Genomic DNA, 19288 nt, shown 5'->3' on the forward strand with positions numbered 1-19288 from the left:
GGCGGCGGCGGCGGGCGGCGGGCGGGGGCGGCGCGCGGGCTGATGGCGTCACAAAGGCGCCGGCCACCGCTCGCAGCGCGTTCTGGGTGCGAGCGCGGCAGACCCAGGCAGTGGGCGGTGCAGCCCAGCTCGACTTCGGTCTCGGTTTCACTCCCCTGCGCCTCCGCTGCCTCTTGTCGCCACATCTCTGGGCGTTTGGCGGCGAGGTTAGCTAGCGATGGGTCTTGGCCGGGAAGAGATGGATGGCCGTAGTCTACAATCTTTAAACTCACTCTACAAATCTCCATCCGATCGATTACTCACCTACGAGATAGACAGCACTGAGTTTTTAATTGTATTGGACTCCTCGAGCCGCCTCTGCCGGGTGGAGACTGAGAAGATGGCAGTCCTTGGGGTTTTTGGCGGGATGTTGGGGACAGCCCCATTAAGGGGCCGTCTTGACGGGGTCCAGGTCTGAGCCTCTGCTGCTGGCGGAGGCAGGGCCCTCCAGCGTCTCCCAATGTCCAGGTCCCGGGACAGGTCCCAGGGCAAAGACAAGTCCTGGTACAGGGGCAGGGCAGGTCCAGGGACAGGGTAGGTCCTGGTGCAGGGGATGGTAGGGCCAGGGTCGGGTCCCAGTGCAGAGGATGGCAGGGGCAGGTCCTGGTACAGAGGATAGCAGGAGCAGGGCAGGTCCAGGGACAGGGCAGGTCCCGGTGCAGGGAATGGTAGGGACAGGGTCAGGTCCCAATGCAGAGGATGGCAGGGGCAGGTCCCGGTGTGGGGCAGGAGTTTGGAGGGAGTGCTTGTGAGTCCATCCTTAGGCCTGGAGAGCATTCAGGGAACTCTGGCAGTGTTGGCTTCCTGCCAGCTTAGAAATAAACGACGTCTTAGTTATCGTAGTAACCCGGTACATTTGAACCTACAGGCTGCACCCTATTTTGTGAATTTAGTGGTCCTACTGGGGCAAGTAAATGGACTAGGTGGCATCTTATATGGTGGTCGTCTCAGTTATTTAGCCAGCTGGCTAGACTGACCTTCCCTATCCAGGGCTGACTTCGCGAGGAGTCTGTTGTCGGAGAGTTTCGAGCCTTGCTATTGGAGCTTAGAGCCCTGCGTGGGAGCATGGCCGCCGGCTGCTTGGCGGCTGTTCCTTTGAACACACAGCCCGTTGGTCTAGCGTCCCTTGCCAAACAGGAAAGGCCCAATCCCGATTTGACTTATTTAACTTGACACTTACACTTGGGTTTCACTGTACTTCTATTTTGCAGTTAACGAGTTTAAAGCCCCGGCTAAGCCAGGAGAGCCGACGCGGGATCTCACCATGCCCAACCCTCGTCCGTAAGACCGAAAATGCAGCGCGAACTCTGCGAGGTTTGAGCCTCGTGGCTCGCCGTCCTGACCACCCCCGGCGTGGATACGTTCCCGCTCTTTCTGGCGTGAGGGGGTCAGAGGGCGCGCCGCCGCGCAGGCGCACGGAGCTTTGGCTGCGGCCGCCATGGGCGAAGCAGGCGGCGCTGAGGAGGCCTCACGGGTCAGTGAGGGGTCCGGGCGGCCGCCATTCTCTTTCTCGCGCCGTGTGGCTGCCCTCCTGGGCTTGCCCAGGGCTCCTTGGACAGCCCTGGGCCTCGTCCGCGGGGCAGCGTGGCCCGGGCGGGGGGCTGGAGGCGTGGCGGGGACCCCCGCGCGGGGGCCGTGGGCGCGGCGGCGGGACATGCGGTCCGAGCCCGGCCCTCCTCGCAAGGCCCTAACGCGCCTTCCAAGGCTCAGTGCAAGGTGCAGGGAGAACGCAGGCCACAGGTCGCCACGCTGTCGCCTCCACAGCAGGTGATGTGGGAGAGACCCGGGTTCAGGGTCCGGTTCTGTCCCGTTAACGGCGTTACCCTAAGGAGGTCACTTAACCTGCCTGTGCCTCTGCTCGTGACCCGGACAACCTTGAGGGGTTGGGGATGCCAAGTGAGATGACCCCCCCCCGCGGGCCAGGTGCCCCCAGCAGGAGTGCAGTGACCTTCCCGTTGCTCCCGAGGAGCCGGGTGCCGGGCCTGTCCTTGGCTTTCAGGAGGTTGGCTTCAGGCCTCGGTGCAGGGAGAAGACAAAAACTGGCTTCCCCTTGCTGCCTGTGGCTCCAGCTGTCAAGATGTACCCTACGGAGCAGAGGGCGGGCTGGGTAGAGCAGAGCCCTGCTACGGAAACCTTCAGGAACGTAGAGGCGCTAAGGAAAGGAGGCTGCCTAGGGCTGCGGGTCGGGTCGTTGTCCTCCACAGAGGAATGTTAATAATCTTAAGATCTGCTTGTTGTTTCAGCAGGTGGGATCTAAAGAAGAATTTGTGAAAGTCAGAAAGAAGGACCTGGAACGCCTGACGACTGAAGTAATGCAAATCCGGGACTTCTTGCCCAGAATACTAAATGGGGAAGTGCTGGAAAGCTTCCAGAAGTTAAAGATTGTAGAGAAAAGTGAGTCTTACCCTTAGCAGCCATCGGCGGCGACGCTGTCTGTTCCAGCAGACCAGTCTCCCGTTAACAACCGTGGGGCAACTGTGAATACGCCTCGAGGTGCTGCTACAGTCCTTGTAATTGCTTTTGGGAGAGTCAGATAAGACCTAAGGAACAGAGGTGCCCTCACATGAGGGGCTCAGACGCCTAAGCTCGTGTTGGAAGAAGGGCTGCCAGCTCTTCCGGAGTATCGCACCAGCGTCTCTTCCCCTCCACCTCCCGTCCGTGGCAAACACGGGTGACGCTTTTGTCATTGAAAAGCGCTGCTCTGAAAATTAAGCGCGGCAGTTGAAGATCTTGCCCCGTGGACGGCTTGCATGGAGTTAAGCGTGTGTGGAGAGACCGGCGCGTGCGTACTTGTCTCTGGGTGGACGGACAGGTCCGTGTCTGGCCCTGATTGAAGTCCGGGACTGCCAGGACTTGTCCGTTCAGAGTTGGAGATGTGAGCTGGGCTGCCCGTCGGGTAGCAGTCTGGGCGCCCGTTGACGTCCTCAAGGCAGCCTCTGGGGCTGACTCTGCGCTTGCGTAGCTGAGGCCGAATTATAGCTGAGTCCGCCCGCGGCGCTCCAGGCTGACGCGCCACACTGCGTCGGACCGCTCACCATCCCCGGTGGTCTCTAGGAAGGCCGCAGGTCCCCAGCGCTAGTGCCGACGAGAAGGTGTGGGGACGGCACGCCGGGTTTGCGCGCGTGTCCCCGGCGGAGGGCGCAGCCCCGTCCGCTGGACGGGGAAACGCGCATGCCTGCCGGAGTTCCCTGCCCTGTTTGTTTTCTCTTTGGAATCCTCAGACCCGCTCTCCTCTGCCCTGTGGTGTGCGCCCCCAGCAGTGGGCTCCTGCGGACTGCCCGCCTCTGACTTCTTGCTGGCTGCCCGGGGCTCACCAGTGGAAGGCGTCCGGGGCGGAGACAGGGGTTGGGGTGTTTCCTCCTGCGGCCTCCACGGCCGTGGCTTCCACCTCAGGGCCCCGGAGACGGTCTCAGCTCCCGCCGAGTCTCTCCCATTCCCTCGTCGGGTGCGCTGTCGCTGGTTTCTGGCTGCCTCAGCAACCCCGTTGTGTCCCCTATGCCGCTCTCCTCTCTGTAAGTAGTCCTTTCTGTGCATCTCAACATCTGGACCTCTGTTTCCCGCTGGGACCCTGCCGCATGTGCTCGTGTCACTGGTTACGCTGTCGCTCCAGGTCACTGGCCTCTGAGTCCCTGCTTCTGGTCCCGTGCTCCTCCGACGACCCTCGGAGAGCAGTCCATCGCCGCACGCGTTTGTCTTTGGGGAGGCGACGTGCCGACCCGTAGCAGGGTATGTCAGCGTGCTGGGTGGTTATGTCTCTCCGCGGGGTAGTCAACCTGCGCTCAGGGTCTCACGGATCGGTCAGCACGAGTCAGTCTTTTTTTTTTTTTTTTTCTTTTTAAAGGCAGAGATGAGGAAGAGCATTCCTTTTTTTTTTTTCTTTTTTTTTTTTTTAAGCACGAGTCAGTTTTTAGAGACACCACGTCAGATTGCGGTGCGTGCCGGAGCGAGGGCCACAGAAGCATCCGCGGTGACTCGATCACAGGCTTTGGGAGCTCTTCCCGCCCATCCCCTGGTCTTCCTCAGGCCCCGCGGCCATCTCTTCCCGCTCTCTGGTCATTCTGTCTTGGCCTGCTTTGCTCATGTGTCCTCCTCTGCGGTAGCCTTTCGGCTAGTGGAGCTGCCTGAGGTTCAGGCCTAGGCCCCTTCTCCTCTCACTCCGTGGCTTTTCCGTGGGTGGTCGCCTGCACACACAGCTTCATGTCTGTCTCCATGCCGGTGGCTCCCGGGTTGATCTCTGGTCCTCGGCTCGGCCCAGACCCCCAGGCTTGCGGTCCTGTATCCGACTCCTCCTTGGTGTTTCTTCTTGCTTTTTTTTAACGATAGTTTCAAATTCTCACTATTTGTCTTACAAGTAGCCAGCCTGCAGCCATCAGGAGGGACCCGCAGCCCGACGAGGGAGACCACACAGCAGAGGAACGGTGGGCCTCTTGACAACAAAAGGCCGGCATTGCCGAGGGATTTGGGGAGGGATGGAGTTCAGGTGAAGTGCACCTTAAACATGTTTTGATGGGCTCCAAGTAAAATCGGGCCGTGTGTGGGGCTGTCACCATATCCTACTACAGTGGACCCGGGCCTTGTCTTTGAAAACCACAAAATGTAGATAGATGTGGAACATCGTGTCTGAAGTGCCTTATTTGAAGCTCTGCCGCCAGCAGGAAATCAAGGCTGCTGCTCTGTGTCCCAGTGGCTTTGATTCTGCAGGGAACAGGAGGATGTTCTCTTTTTAGTGGTATAATTCCAAAGAGCAGAATTTCTGATAGTCTGGGATTTTACAAAACAAGCTTTGTATGAATGAGTGGTCACCGAGAGAGGGGCTGTTAAGACATTGCAGTGTGTTCTTTCCTGTTAACTTGGCAGCTGGCTCTATATGTTTGTTAGCCCAGCCTAACAAACTGAAGGACACATTGCTACTTTCTGACCTCTGACTCGTGGTATCCATCCTCCTACCCCACCCCACGCTGGGCTGGCTCAGCCTCCCCAGCACCTCCATCCGCCTAGAGACCTGGGATCCTCCTCACTGTCCGCCTCTCCTCCCCCGCACCCCCAATCTCTCGTCCCATTAAGTCCCGTACGTTGCCACTCATGGATGCATCCTGAATTCACTAGCCTGCCTTCACTGCCACTGCCACTGCCACGGCCACGGCCACCACCGATCCGAGCCCAGGACACTGTTGTCTTGTTGTTTCGTGTTTTGCCTGAAGCTCTGCCTCCTGGCAGCGTCCGCGTGTCGTCACTTTCCAGTCTGTCGTGTGCACTGTAGCCCATGCAGTTTTTAACCGTTGTTAGCTTATGTCATTCCCCTGCTTAATTCTTCAATGGCTTCTCGTTGCTTTTAGGATAAAGACCAGAAAAACACCCCCTTCCCCAAGAAAGCAATACCGCCCGAAAACCTAAGCAAAACTGTACCATGGCTTAAAAGATTTTGTTATTGGACTTAGACTCAGGTTCAGATTCACTTTCTTATCTGACTGTCTAGATAAGATCTGTCTTCCTGTTAGTCCCGTTAGATGTTCTAGCACACCGTTCTTTTCCTTCAGATAAAGTTTTATTCTCATCTTACGGTAAGAGTGGGTGGGAGGGCAGGGCCCCTGTTTTTGCCTCCCATTTTATTCTCTGTGCCTGAATATTTGGTCCTGAGGTTACTTCTCGCCCGGTGTCTGCGTTCTCTTCTGTCCAACTTGCTTGCTATCTCATGAAGCTAAGGTGCCATAGGCCCCTCGGTGCTGGGAGAAAGGACCAAAGTGGACTTTGACGTAAATCAAGAATGGTCAAGATTTTAAACCTTTTGCTGTGCAACCTCAGGGTGTTTTTCAGTTATACCGATCTTGAAGCTTGAAATCAGGGTTAGGTACTTTTGTTTCATAATTACGTCACAAGGTCTGATAATTCCTTGTCTTTCTTGGTTGGCACTGGTTCACTTAGAGAAACAGTGAAAAAGTCACTCAGCCTCTTTTCTTTTCTCCAAGTTACTTAACATATAGCGTAACAATGGTTCCAAGAGTAGAATTGAGTGATTCATCACTTACACTTAACACTGTGCTCAGCCCAACAAGTGCCCTCCTTGATGCCCATCCCCCCACCCCACCCCTCCAGCAACCTCAGTTCTCTGTATTTAAGAGTCTCTTAAGGTTTGTGTCCCTCCCTGTTTTTATGTTATTTTTGTTTCCCTTCCCTTATGTTCATCTGTTTTGTCTCTTAAAGTCCTCATATGAATGAAGTCATATGGTTTTTGTCTTTCTCTGACTGACTAGTTACACTTAGCATAATACCCTCTAGTTCCATCCACGTAGTTGCAAATGGCCAGATTTCATTCTTTTTGATTGCCGAGTAATACTCCATTGTGTGTGTGTGTGTGTGTGTGTGTGTGTGTGTGTGTGTATCTGTAGATACTTCTGTAGATACAGATACGTATATGTATCTATATATACCACATCTTTATCCATTCATCCATCAATGGACATTTGGGTTCTTTCCATACTTAAGTTACTGTTGATGGTGGTGTTGTAAACATGGGGGTGCATGTGTCCCTTTGAAACAGCACACCTGTATCTCTTGGATAAATGCCTAGTAGTGCAATTGCTGGGTCGTAGGGTAGTTGTATTTTTAATTTTTTGAGGAACCTTCATACTGTTTTCCAGAGTGGCTGCACCAGCTTACATACCCACCAGCAGTGCAAGAGGGTTTCTGTTTCTCCACATCCTTGCCAGGATCTATAGTTTCCTGAGTTCATTTTAGCCATTCTGACAGGTGTAAGGTGGTATCTCATTGTGGTTTTGATTTCCCTGAGGTTGAGCGATGTGCGTTTTTTCATGTGTCTGTCGGCCATCTGGATGTCTTCTTTGGAGAAGTGTCTATTCATGTCTTTTGCCCATTTCTTCACTGGATTATTTGTTTTTTGGGTGTGGAGTTTGGTAAGTTCTTACAGATTTTTGGATACTAACGCTTTATCCGATATGACATTTGTGAATATCTTCTCCCATTCTGTCAGTTGCCTTTTAGTTTTGTTGATTATTTCCTTTACTGTGCAGAAACTTCTTGTCTTGAAGAGGTCCCAATAGTTCATTTTTGCTTTTGTTTCCCTTGCCTCAGGAGACATGTCGAGTAAGAAGTTGCTGTGGCTGAGGTCAGAGAGATGGTTGCCTGTGTTCTTCTCTAGGATTTTGATGGTTTCCTGTCTCACATTTAGGTCTTTCATCCATTTTGAGTTTATTTTTGTGTATGGCGTAAGTGGTCCAGGTTCATTTTTCTGCATGTTGTTGTCCAGTTTTCCCAGCACCACATTCAGCCTGTTTCAATCTCCATTGTTCTATAGACCACTTTTCAAACACGTAGGTTGCCTTTGAGATGTTAGGTGATACAATTTAAAAACAACTTGATGTCTTAGTGGCAGTCAGATCCTCAGAGTCTTGAGTTGTGATCGTATAATTTTTCGTGTTGACACCAAACATAAATTGCAGTCTTATTTCTAACGTTTTAAAATCTGCAACATTAGTTTTAACCTTTTAAAATTTACTGAAATGTGTTTATTTATCTATTACCGTGTTAATATTGTGAACCAGCCTTGTTTTGTTCCTTGAATATCAGTAATGAATACAAACTAGTGTGGCCATGATATACTGGAGAGATATTTGACTAATTTTCTTTAGCAATAGAAACAAGTTATTTTGTGTACTTTAAAATACAGCACCTGCTGCTGCACCTGTGCAGCAACATCTTGTCTCTGTTGGCATTGTCCAATAGAACTTTCTGTGATGATGAAGTTCTTGTATAATTCATGCTGTCCCTGTCTATTTAAAAAATAGTCACTAGACAAAAATTGAAAAAAAAAAGGGGGGGGGGGGAAACGCCTGGGTGGCTCAATTGGTTAATCGTCTGACTTCAGCTCAGGTCATGATCTTGCAGTCCGTGAGTTCGAGCCCCGCGTCGGGCTCTGTGCTGACAGCTCAGAGCCTGGAGCCTGCTTCGGATTCTGTGTCTCCCTCTCTCTCTGCCCCTCCCGTGCTCATGCTCTGTTTCTGTCTGTCTCAAAAATAAATAAAAACATTTAAAAAAATTAAAAAAAAAATAGTCACTAGACATATGTGGCCAACTGACCCAGCCCCATTTATTAAAAAGACAGTCTGTCCTTCCTTTAGTACAGAGACGGGTTTGTTGTAAATGGCTGTGTATGTGTGAATTTGATTCTGAATTCTTTATTCTGTTATTTTTTTTATGTAACTTAGGATTAGTATTTATTAGTTTTTATATTGATACCCACTTGGTTGTGTTTTATTGTAGCTCCCTGATGAAATTCTGTTTTTGCCTTTTTTTTCCTGTAACATTAATTACAGTTATTTTAAAGTCTGAATCTGATAATTCTATTTTTTACTTTTTACTTTTTAAAATTTATTTTTTAGAGAGAAAAAGAGACAGAGTGTGAGTTAGGGAGGGGCAGAGAGAGGGAGACACAGAATCCGAAGCAGGCTCCAGGATCCGAGCTGTCAGCACAGAGCCTGATGTGGGGCTCGAACCTACAAACTGTGAGATCTTGACCCGAGCCGAAGTTGGACGCCTAACCAACTGAGCCCTCCCCGGTGCCCTTGAATCTGATAATTCTAATATCTGGATCACCTGTTGATCTGCTTGTATTGTCTAATTTTCCTCTTGGTAGTCTTTGTAATTTTTTATTGATTAGGGGAGTTTTTCAAGTGAAACTTGTAGAGACTTTCGGTGATGGTATTTTTCTCCAGCAAGTGGTGCCCCCACCTCCCCCCCCTCACTGTCTGCTTTCCTCTACAGCCTCTGTGTTCTGCTTATGCTCTGCTGAGTGCCTGCAGGAGAGAGACGGCTCCGACATCAGCTCATTTTTCTGTGCTCCTATCTCCTCTGGGATCATGGCCCACCCTAAGTCTTGGCTGTCTGATAGCTCTGGAATTTATTTTCATTTCCCAGCTCTGTGCCACCGCTGGCTGCTCTGCCCAGCTTTGCTGCCTCTTTCCCTGTGCTGCTTTGGATTATGCCAGGGTCTTTGGGAAGAATGAAGTGGGAAGCTGGGGTCCTGTACCTCAGGGCACTTTCCTCGTCTCTGGGTCCTATAGCCTAAAGGCCTGTGTGACTCAGGAGCTCTCACATACTTTCAGAGGAGTCCATTTTTTTAAGTTCTGCTTTTGTAATTATTCTTGGTGGGTAGATTGATCTGTTCCCTCACCATTATAGCTGGAAATGTAAGTCCTTCCATATATGTGGTTGTGATTTTTAAATTGTTAAAAACATTTGGTAATGTCCTACAGGAAAGACAGACTATGGAGATGTTCCAGATTAAAGGAGGCCAAAGATACAATGACAATCGAAGGCAATTCCTGACACTTGACTGGTTGTTGTGCCTTGAAGGAAGAAAATGCTATAAAGGACGGTTTGGGGTCATTTGAGAGAATTTGAATGTCGGTGGCAGATTAGATAGAGGTATTAATTTTTCTGAAGTTGACAACTGTATAGAGTAGGTGTCTAGGACATCCCTATTCCTGGGAAATACCCACTGAAGTATTTAGAAGTAAAGGGCTGTGATAGATGTAACTTACCTCAGCTGGCTCATAGTGCGTATTGCGTGTGTGTCTGTCCGTGGTACAAGGGATGAGCAGATGTGAAATGTTGCCAGTAGATGAGTCTGGGGAAAGGGAATGTGGGTATTCTTTGTATGATTTTTATTTGTGTGATGTTTCGTAAGTTTGAAGTTGTTTCCAAATAAAAAGTTTAAAAAACCTGGTAAAGTGGAAAAACTGTTCACAGAGCCGTAAGCGTCCCTTAGGCGCTCTTGGGTTGTTAGAAGCGGGTGTGGAAAACCACTAGTACCACATGGTCTCTCAAGTGTTGACGGGTGTTTGGAGATTAATTTCCCGAGTTTAGTATTAATGAGAAGAGGAAGACCTCTGTTTACAGCTCAGAGAAGAATGATAATTTCTGGGCCACAGAAATGTGAACCAGAGAGAGAATCGCGAAGAGTGGGATGGAAGGAAGAGTGAGTGCCAACAGGGCATTATCGGGGTGCCCAGCGGGCTCAGCAGGTGGAGCCTGGTTTGCCGCATCTTGGGGTTGGGAGTTCGGGCCCCGCGTTGGGTGGAGAGATGACTCAAAAATAAAATCTTAAAAAAGAAAAAAAGATTATTTGATACGACCGAAAGTTTATTGTGACCCAATGAGATAATGTCAGAGTGTCTTTTCCCCATGTGTTGGCAGGAACAAAAGGGGTAACGTGGAGTGTGCTGTGGAGGGACGGGTGTGGTCCAGGTTTGGGGAACCCACGCTAGAGAGCTAGGGGAGTGGGGTTCCAGGGCCTCCCCAAGAGCTTCCAGATGTGCAGGAGGGCAGGGGCCTGCCTCACCCGGAAGGGGAGTTGCTGCCACTGGAAGATGGGCAGCGATGATGCAGTGGGGAGTAAGTGCCCCAGCGTGTCTCCTCTTGCCCCTGCCCCTGTCCTGGTCTAACGGGAGTCTGGGTGCTGTGGGTGTTCACTTTTGCCTCTTGGAGCACAGAGCACGGAGGAGAGTGGATCTCAAGGGCACGTGGAGATGGTCCAGAGCACAGGGGACTGGGAGAGAGGAAAAGAGACCTAATGGGCTTTTGGACAGAGGAAGGGGGGACGTAGCCGCGATGGAGACGGCAGAGACGTACGTTATTTGAACGAATCGCTCCCGACACGCAGTCGTTAACATTATCTCTGTATGCCAATAAATGAAACGTTTCCCAGCTCAACAGTTTGAGAAATGCTTTAACAGAATTCATTTGAATTTGGCAAGATTGATCTTATTTTTTGTGATGGTGTTTATTTTCAAGTCTTCCAGCGAATGTGGTGGATGAGTCACTCAGGTAGAGGTGCCCTGTCTGCCTGGTGTTTGCCAAGCGTTGCTAGGTAATGTATGGACATACAGAGGATGAAATCCGGCCCCTTTTCTTTGGCATTTACCCGTGGACTAAGGGGCTCCAACACACAGATGTTGAAGTTAGTGATCCGAGGTGCTGCCACGTCCATTGGCAGTGCCACAGTAGAACGAATTCCCGTTGGTCACACATTTTCTTCTTCCTACAAGAGACAACTCCAGTGGCCTTTAAGGTGGAGAAAGAAGAGTGGTTTGGGGAGCAGGTTTTTGGCAGTGCAGGAGAAAAAAATGCGATTTCCATGTTCCGGTTCCACCTCTTTCCCCCCACCCCCTTTGATTTGTTTTAAAAATTTGACGGCTAATCAAAGTGTTGTTTTTCTGGCTTAGAGTGGGTAGCAGGATTTCAGATTCACGTAATGTCTTTAAACGAAGGATTTTTAAAAAGTGAATTCTGAACTACTCTCATTTTATCACTTTTTGAACTTACATTGTTGACAGGCTGATTATGTTAAGATAAGACAAGGTCTTTAGGGTGGGCCCTGATCCAGTATGACAGGTGTCCTTACAAAAGGGAAATTTGGACACCGAGAAAGAAGATGTACACGAGGAAGCTGATGTGAAGAGACCAGGAGAAGGCCAATGACAGCGGAGGCGGATGGGAATTTTGGAACAGCAGGGCTGCTGAAAGCTGGAGAAGGCCAGGGAGGATCCTCACCTGTGGGTTTCGGAGGGAGCCTGGGCCTGCTGACACTGTGGTCTTGGACCCATGGCCTCCGGAACTAGGAGAGGAGACGTTTCTGTTCTAAGCTGCCCAGTTTGTGGTGCTTTGTTATACACCCTCCAAATCTCAGTTCAAAGTAAATGGAGTCCATAGCGGCTAACTGTAAATCCTTTTCTGAACCTATTGGAGAGTGATGCAGAGGGAGAAGTTAAGGGCCGTTTAAAAGCTTTCATTTTGGATTTGAGACTTTTGGCTCTTTTGATCAAAAACAATACTTTCGTATTAACGTACATGGAACAACTGATAGTTTGCTTTGCTTATTATAAGCATACCTGGTGATCAAAAAAGGGTAGGGAAATCGATCTCTTGTGTGGTTTACATTTCTTTGCTCAATGTTTTAGAAATGCTGCTTTTCAGTTATAGCTCTGTCTCCTGCCTGTAATAGTTCACTGTACCCTTCCCACCAATAACTTAAACGTTAAGAGATACAGGCGTTCTCATGTTATTGGAACTATCAAAAAAGGATTGTAAGTTTCAAACCAGATCGACGTTGAAGTAGCCTGTGACGTAGACTGTGTTTATATATTGGTGGTCTGTCTTGGCCGCTCTTTTAATTAGTTAACAGTTAAATGGAGGAGGTTTCTCCTTCATTCTGGACACTAAAGGTGAGCAGTTGAAAGAATCTTAGGCTGGGTGATCCTATTCTGATATTGAGGCTGCGTAGGATAATGTCTTGGTTACACATAGTGGATCATTTACTGTCCATATTCTTTCTGTCCCTGGATTTAAAAAAATCATAAAAAAGGTATATTCTCATTATGAGAACGAGACAATCAAAGTAGCTGTGCATTTTTCTCTATTCAAGGATTAGCAGAAGGAATGTGTAGAGAAGTGGAATTTATTTATGTGACAGATATTTATAAAATTCCGTGTGCTGTTCTAGGGATTTGGGATGTATCAGAAAACAAAACATGAAAATCCCTGCCCTTGTGGTGTTTGTTCTGGCCAACACCGCAGGCACTGTTGGGGGCCAAACTGACAACGCAAGGTGGGGGTTTTGTTGGACAGTGGTGGCAGTGCTCCCATCCGGCCACAAGGCGGCGGCCTCGGACAGCAGAAAGGCACCCTCTGCCTCCGGGGGCTGGGGTGGGCTCATGGTGGGCGGGTGTGGCTTCCCTGATGCTGACTTTGAATTCTGTGGGGCACCTGTAGGAGAGTGGGACGTTTTGACCGTGTCCTGTGTTATGGTAGCCTATAATAAAGTTGTATACAGGTATATAGAGCGAGAGATTATGAAGTTACTGTAATGAAAATCTTCTGGGTGGTCAGAATTAATTCCTCCATATTTTATACATGGTAAAGCTTGTAAGGATGTAATTTTCTATCTTCTTTGCCATGTTTGAATGATACACCGCTTAATGATACAAGAGAATGTAAAAGTGAACTGCAAAGAAAAAATTTGCACCACTAATTTAGTTCCTTTTTTGATTTTCTTTCTTTCTTTCTTTCTTTCTTTCTTTCTTTCTTTCTTTCTTTCTACCATATGCAATTTATGGTTCATTCATAATTGTAAATAATATATGTTTTAATTTAACTTTGTTACAAAGGGCAACTGTGTAGTTTTTTTAAAGCATAGTACTTGAGGGGTGCCTGGGTGGCTCAGTCGGTTAAGTGTTTGGCTTCGACTCAGGTCATGATCTAAGGGTTCGTGAGTTAAAGCCCCGCATTGGGCTCTGTGCTGACAGCTCTGAGTCCAGAGCTTGCTTCAGATTCTGTGTCTCTCTGTCTGCACTCTCCCCCCCCCCCCATGCTCTGTCTGTCTGTCTCTCTCTCTCTCTCTCTCTCAAAAATAAACAAACGTTAAAAAAAAACAATAAAGCATTTGACTGATCATTGATTTCTTCGGTGGCCACAATTGGTAGGGCAGAGTGTAGAATTGGGAAAATCCTGCTGTGGCATGATATGTTATAGAAGGGGAGAAAGAGAACTGATTTAAGGGAGAAGAAATAGTCCCATATTCACATAGTTTCTCAGAAACACATTCTCAGTGAGAAGTTCTGGCCAGTTTCATAATCTGTAACTGACTATTAGCTTCAGGTGCTAATCTCCCTTCTAGGGTAATGGGCCCCTGGAAAATGCAGACTCCATTCATTTCTCCAGAGCTTTTGGGATGCCCCTGCTGTTCTTGGTGGTCCCCTCTTTGTCAGACCCCTGGGCTATGAAGCCACAGCCCCCTCTGGTCTGCACTTCACTGGGGGGAGTGCTGTAAGCCACCTCCCCTCTCAGGTAGGGGAAGGCACCAGTTTTCGGGCTGCTGCCCCCGCCACCCTCCATTTCTCCGCACCCCGTGCTCCTGTGGCCGGGCTCCCTCATTTGCTGGTGCTGATGGGTGTCGATTTCATTTCGTTAGTGACCAGAGGCCGGGCTGTGGTCCCGAAGCAGTCTTTCTCAGAGTCTCTTCCCAGATCAGCAGTATCAGCCTCACCTGGGAACTTGCTGGAAGTGTAGGTTTTCAGGCCCCACTCAGTCCTCCGAATAGGAAACTCTGACGAGGGACACAGCAGGACACAGGTGGACTGTGTTCCACCTCAAATCTTGGTTTACATTAGCATAAAAATGGATGATTTCTCAGTCCCGGAAGTCGAGGCACTTAACATTTTAAGCTCTAGACTTCTTTGCTTTATGAATGTCATAATATCTTTTATTTAAGGTTGATAATGCTTTTGATTTCAGACTCATTAACATGAACGTCTTTGGGGAATTGTGTTGGCTGTTTGAATCACCATCTGAGCGAACGTGGTTGAGAGGAAGAATGCCGTGGTGCCACGCTGTCGCCGTGGCCTTTTTTGTGTGACCACGTTATTCCCACCCTCCATTGACTGCCGCTGTTCCTCCTGAGTCAGTCTGCCAGTTGGTGAGACGCGCTTTGTGAATCAGCCCCGGCTGGCACCGTCTACTCGCTGAGCTGCCTTCTGCTTTTTATGGAGCAGATACAAGTCTGTGCCACGAGACAGTCGGGCTTCTCAGCCCTGCCTTCAGTCCTTTAAATAACCCACTTTCTTAAAGCCTCGAGTACACGTCTGGCAGTAAAACGAGGTCTTAAAAACACACGACCAGAAACAACAACAAAAATAGTGCTTTCTGCTATGGGCTGCAAACTGATGAAAACCGAAACGAGCAGGACTCTTAGAATATGGGTCAAGGACTGGTTGTGAGCAAGCAGTGCTGCTTTTCCTGAAAGAAGATTAGGCAAAATGGATTCTTACCAAACAGTAGTGATTTGAGATATTGAGTATTGTGCCTCTTTTTTCTAGACCTGGAAAGGAGAGAGCAAGACTTAGAGCGACTGAGAATGGACTGCGAGCACTTTAAAGCCCGCCTGGAGACCGTGCAGGCTGACGGCATGAGAGACAAGAAGGTACGATGCTCACGGGCCACCGCTTAACACACCCGTGTCACGGCTGCGTCCACAAAGTGGTGTTGCCAACAGCTTGTCTATTCAGCCTCGAGAGATTGTGCCTTGAAACGCATATATTCCGAATGGGTTGGAACATAGTCAAACGTTGGCTTTTATGACCATTTAACGTGGAGAACATTTGCTGGGTGACTTGTGATCGTCACTTTCTGTTGATTTTCATGTTTAAAAGACCGTTGCAAAGCTTTAAAAGTCAGAGTATAGTAAGAATCTTAAAAAGTGTACATCATAATTCGTAATCAGAGATAAATGTATTACCTACAAATATTAATGATTAAGGGATCATTCACCGATATTTTATTTTATTTTTTAAAATAAATTTTTCAGTGTTTATTTTTGAGAGAGAGTGTGCGCAAGTGGGGGAGGGGCGGGGGGGGGGACACAGAATCCGAAGAGGCCCCAGGCCCTGAGCTGTCAGCACACAGCCCGACGTGGGGCTCGAACCCACAAACCGTGAGATCATGACCTGAGCTGAAGTCGGATGCTCAACCGACTGAGCCACCCCGGCACCCCCATTTAGTGATCTTTTAGAAATAACCAATGTATTTTCATATTTAAGAAGACTAATAGGATTTCTCAAAAATTACACGTTTTTACTTTATGGAACAAATATTTCCCCCTTTTTTCTGTAAAGCTACAACTATCCTGTCACTTTGGATAAAATGATAAAATTCGGAGTGTGCATGTTTTTTTTGTTTTTTGTTTTCCCAGTAATAACACTGTAACAGTATTAGTAACAGCAGCTAGGTATTTGGTTCCCTGGGGCCCCGGCGGGTGCTGCCCCTGCCGGCGGGTGCTGCCCCTGGCTCAGCGGGACCAGCAGGCGCTGTTAGTGCGAAGGAATGTGCGGTAGCCGGTCACAGGCCCACTGCCTCCTCTGGCGAAGGGATTCCAAATGCTTGAGGCTGCCGTGGAGGCGTTCCAAAACTGGTGGGTCTGTAGGGACTTGAATATTGAGCAGGTAGAAAAAGGGAAAGAGTTTTAGTCTCAAAACTGAGTTGAGTGTCACATAATTGAAGTTGAAGTTTTAGTTTTGTCATGGTTTGGATCATGATCAACGAAGATGCCAGTGTGGCTAATTTGGGCCTGAAAGTTTCATGGTCTGAAAGAAGTTGACCAACATACAAGAAGGAATTTGGTAAAAATCAGCAATGCACCTGTTGGTTCAGTACTTACTTAAATTACTAAACGTCCTCGTTAAATTGAAACTTAACTGTGCAGAATCTTCCTGTTTGTTTTTTTTTAATTGTTAAGCATAGGGAAAAAGTGCATGTTTTGTGGGCATTTTAGATGCAGTGCATAAAAATAAGCCATTCTGGTAAAGCACCAGTCAGTATAGAATGGATGAAATGACCTTGGTAAAGTAGTGTCAGATCACCAGCGTGTTATTGCCCTGACACTTTGACCTTAGTTACAACATGGGAATATTTTAGATTAAACTATTTCCTATTTCCAGCTAAGTTTCCTGTTTAACTCTCCTGCCAACTTGATACAGATGGGAGTCCCTTCGTGTTGGCCATAACAAGGCCGCATCTCTTTTTGCTGTAGAGAACTGAGAGCTGCCTCCATAGCCTCTTCTCTGGTCTCTGCCCAGGTGTCTACAGATCATGGGGCTGGACGCTGGAAGCTTATTTTAGAGTTGAGGAACCAGGAAAGAATTCAGGGACTGGATCCCACATTAGAGCACTGCTAGTAAGAACCACAGTATGGGTAGACGTCATTAGGAAAAGACAGCGGTTACTGGATCCACATGTAAGCAAAGATGAGAAAAACACAGCGTGGACTCAAAGTCATAAAGAAGCGTGAGGGGCGAGCGACAGCTCCTGACCCGGCCCCCCCCCCCCCCCCCCCCGCCGCGCCCCGGAGAATGGCTGCCGGACAGGGGAAGCTTGGTTCCCGGCCTCAGTTGAGCTGTTTCCTCAGCAGTAGTTGAATCCGGTCAATGGGAGTCCAGCTGGGCCTTGATGTCTTGATGTGCACTCAGGGGCTGGCCGGGAGAGTCCTCCTGGCAGTGGCAACCTTTGAACTCTGGAGAAGAAAGAGCCCAGCTTTCCTGGTGTGGGCGGAGCTGTCGGAGGACATCTGACTTGCTTTTCGTAGGACTGTGCTGTCCCTGTGAGGTCAGACGAGGCTCCCCACAGAGGGTCTGCCGGTTTTTAGTGTGTGACCTGGCTGTCCCACGTGTGTGAACTTGGCCTATGTGAGGTGCGAGTTCACCTGTGCTGAGGGGCATTTCGGTCGCTCGCCTGTGGTTTCGTTTTCTCTGTGTGTTTTCTTGTGTGCGCTCCTTTCACAGTTAACAGACTTGCATGTGACTGCCCATTTTTTGTTATCTGTGTTTTTGATTTGTTAGCGAAGAGTTGCTACTTTTGTGATAGCAAATGGAAGCTGTTGCAAACATTGTATTATTTCAGGAAACTTTGTAAAGAAAAACTGATAGTATGTTTCAGTTAAAATCAGAAATGAACTACAGAGGATTTTGAAGGAATCCTGAAAGCTTTATGCTCGGTACTCTGTTAGGTAGGAGTATTCACTTTAAACACGTAACTATATCAGGGTTTGATTATTGTTCCTTTTTTAAAAGCAACTTTATTGAGACGTGTTTTGCATAACATGGACTTAATCTGCTGTAAAAGTGAAGCTGGAACATTTTTAGTAACTGCATGCAGTCCTACAGCTTTCGCTACAGTGCAGTTTGGTTTTGGTTAAAAGGTTTCAGAAAGAATCACAGATTTGCAGGAAGGCACAACAAGTCCAGGGGAGTCCCTGTACCCTCCACCCAGTTTGCCCCCGTGTGGCGTCTTGCATCACTCCGGCACAAGGTCAAAGGCGGGAAACTGACACTGGTACAACCCACACAGGCTGTCTGGGTTCACTGGCTTTACCTGGGTTCATTTGTATCTCCTCAAGTGTGTGTGTACGTGCACACACGCTCAGTTCTGTGCCGTTTCAACACATGTGTACATTCGTGTATCCGTCACCAGCACGTTGAAGATACCAAACAAAGATCTCTCCGTGCTTCCCTGCTACAGCCACACCCACCCTGTGCCCCGTACTTCGCTCCAGGCAACCACCTGCACATAGTTGTCACACATGAATCTCTATCTTTTTAGGGCGCCTGGGTGGCTCAGTCGGTCTTCGGCTCGGGTCATGATCTCATGGTTTGTGTTTTCGAGCCCCACGTCAGGCTGTGTGCCAACAGCTCAGAGCCTGAGGCCTGTTTCAGATTCTGTGTCTCCCTCTCTGTCTCTACACCTCCCCTGCTTATGTTCTGTCCCTCTCGCTTTCAGAAATAAATGAAGATTAAAAAAAAATTTAATCTCTATCATCTTATTTCAAGAATGTCATGAAAATGGAATGTCATGAAAATGACTTTTTCCGCTCAGATTCATCCAAATCGTTGCTTGGATCAATAGTCTGTTCCTTTTTATTGCTGTGTAGTATTCCATGGTATGGCCAGATCACACTTCGCTTAACTGTTCTCTCATGGAAGGACTTGTTGGGTTGTTTCCGGTTTTTCGCTATTAGGAGTAGAGGTGCCATAAACATCCGTGTATAGGTTTTTGTGTGATTGTATGTGTTCATTTCTCTGGGATAGATGGCTCAAGAGTGCGGTCACTGGGTTATGTGCTAATGCATGTTTACTGTTGTGAGAAATTGCCAAGTTGTTTTGCAGAGTGGTGGTTCCATTTTACATTCCCACCAGCCATGTGTGAGTGATTCATTTCTTCCACACCTTAATTGGCATTTAGTATTATCACTGGTTTTATGGTAGCCATTCTGGTAGGTGAGTTGTGGCTCTGATTTGCATTTCTCTAGTGGCTGATAATGCTGAGATCTTCTAACACGCTTATTTGCCATTGTATATCCTCTTCTGTGAAGTACCTGTTCACGTCTTTTTTTATATATAAATCTTTTTAATATTTATATATGTGTATGTATATATATATTTTACTGTTGAGTTTAAAGAGTTCTTGATCTATCCTAGACAAAAGTCTGTTACTGGATGCGTGGTCTGCAGATAGATTCTCCCAGTGTGGAGCATGTTGTTTCATCATCTTCATGGGGGCTTTTATGGAGCTAAAGGGTTCAATCTGGGTGGCGTCCAATTTGTTAGTTTTCCCTTCCATGATCAATGCGCTTAGTGTTGTAAGGACTTTTCTTGTAGCCCTTGGTCCTAAGGACTTTTTTCCCCTAACG

At 48.3% G+C, this 19288-nt stretch overlaps 1 protein-coding gene across 2 annotated transcripts in view; it reads left to right on the forward strand.

Annotated features, from left to right (window-relative positions):
- Positions 1 to 77: 77 nt before the first annotated feature.
- Positions 78 to 19288, forward strand: part of HSF2BP (heat shock transcription factor 2 binding protein) — a 94975-nt gene continuing 75764 nt past the window's right edge. The window contains exons 1-4 of one of the 2 annotated variants that reach the window (XM_078452717.2): positions 78 to 206; positions 1251 to 1513; positions 2283 to 2433; positions 14928 to 15031. In XM_078452717.2, coding sequence (XP_078308843.1) covers positions 1478 to 1513; positions 2283 to 2433; positions 14928 to 15031 — 291 coding nt within the window. In that variant the 5' untranslated portion in view covers positions 78 to 206; positions 1251 to 1477. The remainder of the gene's footprint in view (positions 207 to 1250; positions 1514 to 2282; positions 2434 to 14927; positions 15032 to 19288) is intronic. The other variant, XM_078452718.2, reaches the window with a different exon arrangement.

Source organism: Panthera onca, chromosome C2 (assembly GCF_046562875.1).
Source record: "Panthera onca isolate mPanOnc1 chromosome C2, mPanOnc1 haplotype 2, whole genome shotgun sequence".
NCBI classification, from domain to species: domain Eukaryota; kingdom Metazoa; phylum Chordata; class Mammalia; order Carnivora; family Felidae; genus Panthera; species Panthera onca.